The 4,559-nt window shown below is 33.2% G+C and overlaps 1 protein-coding gene across 1 annotated transcript; it reads left to right on the top strand.

Annotated features, from left to right (window-relative positions):
• Positions 1-908: 908 nt before the first annotated feature.
• Positions 909-2,258, top strand: LOC133188276 (RING finger protein 207-like). Its single transcript, XM_061323648.1, has one exon. The coding sequence runs from the start codon at positions 909-911 to the stop codon at positions 2,256-2,258; it is 1,350 nt and encodes a 449-aa protein (XP_061179632.1).
• The last annotated feature ends 2,301 nt before the right edge of the window (positions 2,259-4,559 follow it).

Raw genomic sequence — 4,559 nt, 5'->3', positions numbered from 1 at the left:
AAAAAGAGACAAAATTAATGTTTTACTTTTGCAAGTGATAAACAAGTATGTAATCTGCTTTGAAACTGATGTGAGTAAGGCAGTGTTGTATTAATTATGTTCTGTCTTCTTTATGACTCTTTTTTGTTTCTTTCCTGAATCTTCTTTTCAATAGTTTTTCTTGTCCCTTTTTTGCTTCTCACAAACTAGAAATTTTTATACATTTTGTTAGTTACGCATTTGAACGGTTATGTTAAATCATCTTTTTAAAAAAGTATAGTCTGAAACTTTTCGCCGCATAAAGGTGATTTTCTTCTACAAAATTAGTTGTCCTTATGCATGTTATGCCCTTTCTAAGTGTATTTCAAACGTATTTGCTAAAATAAGCGTTAGCAATTTTTAAAACTTATATTTACATGTTTACACATGTACATGTATATATATATGTATTTCATAAATAGAAATGACAGTTAGTTTATTGAATAGCTAGTCATGCAGTGTAACTTTGGTTTTCCTTTTTATATTTCTAAATAATTCTGAAATGCAAAATTTCCTTTATGAAAATATATACATGTATTTCATTATTCTTCTATTTGGTGAAATAATATCATTATAAAGATGATATGTTATATTCTTACTGGTATATCTCACAAAAACACAAAAAAAAATCTAATTTGCACTTATTTTTCGATATGCTTTTCTGCGATGTCGATATGTCTATGGATCGACCTAATAAAAGAGCTATATTTGATTAATTAAAGGGAATATATTATCTTTATCATTGCAAAGTGCTGGGTTGTTAGAATTATTATAATTAGATAAATAATAGCAAAAAAATATAATACATTTTTGTTCAAACTTGCTACCATATGCATCTTTCCTCAAACCGAAACTTACTAGATTCTGTCCTGTCAAGTGTGAAGATCAAAATGGCGGAAGGCATTCCTAAAGTTAATCCCGCTGTTTACAGTTGCCCCATTTGTTTGGAAAATATTATAAGACCTAAGCGTCTGCCATGTTCTCATACTTTTTGTGAAAAATGTCTGCAGACTCTTATATCTAGGGCCTCCGTGGGGAAAGAGCAAGAAAAGTTTGACTTTGAATGTCCTTTATGTCGTCGTGTCACGGGTCGACCAGAACCAGGGATTGTTGTGGATGAATGGGCTAATCATTTTCCGACTAACATACTAGTCGATTCGTTTGTTCGTTTTATTGTCGAAAAGAGTAAGGATAAATGGTGTGCCATTTGTTTTCGAGATGACAAGGAAAGTAAGGCGGAGTCCTGGTGCAATGACTGTGCAGAGGTTATATGTGCTTCCTGTAAACATCTTCATCAAATTATTGGTTCACTTCAAAATCACAAAATCTCGGCACTTAGTTTTGAAGATAAAGATGACAAGTTTACTTTTCCGGAATTAGATGAACCCTGCCATTTGCATCAAGGTAAATATGTTGAAGTAGTTTGTTTAGATCACAAAAAGATTTGCTGCTGCTTGTGTGTTGCAACACAGCATAGACAATGTGAACATGTGGAATCTTTAAATGATGTTGCTAAAAAGATACCTAATCTAGCCGTCGAATCGAACTTAGATGTTCTCTCTAGAATATCAACTACAACAAAGGAAGTTTTGAAACATAAAGAAAAAGCAATTATTCTCCTGAATGCTCAGAAGGAAGATATCCTAAAAAATGTTTCCGAAGAAGTTTCAAATATAAAAGCTAAACTAGACGAGCTTGGGCAACAATTTCGGAAGAACTTCCTAAAAAAGCATGAAGATATTGAAGAAGAAATGAAGCAATGTGTCCTGGATATAAAGCATTACCTCTTGATAGTCAGTAATGGAAAAACACTTCTTTCTGCGGTTAAAGAAAGAGGTACTTGTACGCAAATATTCCTCTCTACAATGAAAATCATAAGAGATATGGAAGACCAGTTTCAACTATTCAAGTTCAGAAATCCTGAAGATAAAGAGTACGATTATAAACATGATCATACGACATTATTAAAACAATTTTGCGAAAATGATACAATTAATGATGTCAAAATCATAGGAAAACCGACAGGAACTCTCTGGAATTTACCATTTCATATGCCATCATTTCAGATATTTGAAAAAATGGAAAAAATACAGCCGTCGAAGATTTTTGAGAAAATGTCAAATTCTGAAACACTGAGTACAGAGAAAAAAGGCGAGTTTCAGCTATCGTGTAGTGCAGAGCAGGGTGTGTTTGTTGATAAAGAAACATTGGCCTTTGTTTCATCACAGAACACTCTTTAATTTCATAATGTTGATGGGTCTTTAAATTCATGTATTACTTCTATGGAATTCAAAGGAAACCTTTCTCTTTGGGCAGGGTCAACAAAACATATCTTATACATTGGATGCCTCTCTACAATTCAAAAATTAAAGATTAAGAAAACATGTGATACTATAACACTTATTTCTGTTGGAGAAGTCGACTTAAAGCAAGCATTTGATGTTTTTAGTGTTGATGAAGAACGGAATAGAATCACCATTGCATCACAAAGCAGTGTAGTGATCTTTGCCCTTTCCCCCGCTTTGTCAATCATTAATACTATCGCCAGACCGGAAAGCAACCCATTAATAGCAATGTCTAAAACACACGAACGGTTTGCTGCTGTTTGTGGTAAAGAGGTGATCTGTTATTCAATGACTGGGGGAAAACTTTTTCAATATAAACATACCAATATAAAGAAACCCAAGTTCCTTGCATTTGACTGTATGAATAATATTTATGTCTTGTCTTCATTGCCTCCAACTACGATATGCAATAATTTGACAGTATATTGCAAATATTGCCAATGTCGAACTAGTGTTTTAGGAAGTTCACTAAATACTTTATCGGAAGAAAGTGTTGTCTGTAGGAGTTGTAACACACGTTTACCTTTAGATAACCCTTGTTAAAATAGGGGATGCGGAAGTCTGATAAAAACTCACTTGCAAAGCGGCGAAGTTTACTTAATTTCCCGATATGGAAATAAAAGCCATTGTATTATTTCCAAGTATCCAGGTGGTCTTTTTATGTCGTTTAATCACAGTTACGACGAATTTCTGATTTCGGATGGAACGAAGTGTACAATCTATAAGTTGAGGGACACCCTTTAACCTTATTATACTCAAATAACACAAATTTAATGTATAATGTGTTTTGATTTTCACATTCTCTAATGATGTCAAGTATGAGATATAAATACAGTTTTTAATAATGTCGGAGTCTGAAACATTGTCTTGCAGAGTAACAGGCTAAGGAAATAAAGCTGCTCTTTGAAAGCTTTTTTAAATTTCATCCTTTGCTTTGCATTGACGCTAGAATGTTTTGAGGAATGGGACATTCAATATTTAATGTTGTAAGTAATGCAAATAAGTGAAATCACCAATTCCAATAGGTGATATCACTGATTCCAATAGGTGATATCACTATTCGGTTGAATTGGTGAGATCACCTTTTCGAATTGATATCAAGTATTCGAATCAGTGATATCACCTTTTCGAATAGGTGATATCACCTATTCAATTTGAATGAGTAATATCACCTATTCAAATAAGTGATATCACTGAATGGCAATAAATACTATAACAGTGCCTCATACGCTAAACAAACAAACAAATAACTAGCGTTTAAATTCGCATATGCTTTGTCATTTTCCTCTTTGAAGCTCTATCGGACAGTTGCATTAATAATTCCTTGAACTCAACTGCTCTCACTATAAACGCAGTTTATATCAGAATTCTACTGTAACCTTTGTTTTGTCAATTGCAAGTTTCGCAGTTTTGAAAAATGTATGTCTCAATCTATAAAGGCTGTTAAGAAGTACATAAAGAAACCATTGCTGAAATACACAAAAATTCTAATAATTTCAAACTTTTTACAGGCTAATTCGGAGAATTTGTGTCCCTCTCTTGGGGGGGGGGGATGTCCGGTCACATACCCCCCGGATTTGCAGAATTATAAAATGCATACATGTATACTGAAGAAAATTTTAAAAAATGCCAATATGGATATATAGATTTGATTGCTTATTCTTTCACATCTTTTAATATAAATATTTATCACACTGTCATAATGATTTAATGAGAAAGTTTGTACACGCCACACGTCATAACTTTTTCATTAATTTCATATGTTGAATACTATCATTTCGTAAATCGAAAAATTAAAAAAAAAAAAACACCGGGATCGTCCGGGATTGGACTTCTCATATGCTAAGCAAGAATCATACCTCTAGACCAACGAGGCGCTTGCAATTGCCTTTCAAGCAAAGAAGCTTTTGAACTTTTGCAATGAAATTTTATACCATAACTCCCTATGGTCTCTCTCGCCCTTTCAAAGTGTCCAGCTCAAATTTTTTTATTGTGTGAAATGTCCTGTGGCACTATTTTTAGCACAGGAGCATGTGGAGAGTTATTTCATATAATACAGGTTGTCGGCGGATTTTATATATTCTAATTACATCTATTAAAACTGCTCAGTAAAGGCTAAATTAGATACCATGTGTGGTGTAAAATTTTGACAATATCAAACGTGAATATAAACATGCATATGTGACCTGTTGCTTG

Source organism: Saccostrea echinata, unplaced genomic scaffold, assembly GCF_033153115.1.
Source record: "Saccostrea echinata isolate AGI-Se365-2 ecotype Australia unplaced genomic scaffold, CSIRO_AGI_Sech_v1 ptg000016l, whole genome shotgun sequence".
Lineage (NCBI taxonomy): Eukaryota > Metazoa > Mollusca > Bivalvia > Ostreida > Ostreidae > Saccostrea > Saccostrea echinata.
The sequence above is the reverse complement of the archived record's forward strand: the minus strand, read 5'-3'. Positions and strand labels throughout refer to the sequence as shown.

Excerpts from the sequence above, each read along its gene's own strand:
- LOC133188276 (XM_061323648.1), top strand. The coding sequence starts at position 909 with ATGGCGGAAGGCATTCCTAAAGTTAATCCCGCTGTTTACAGTTGCCCC.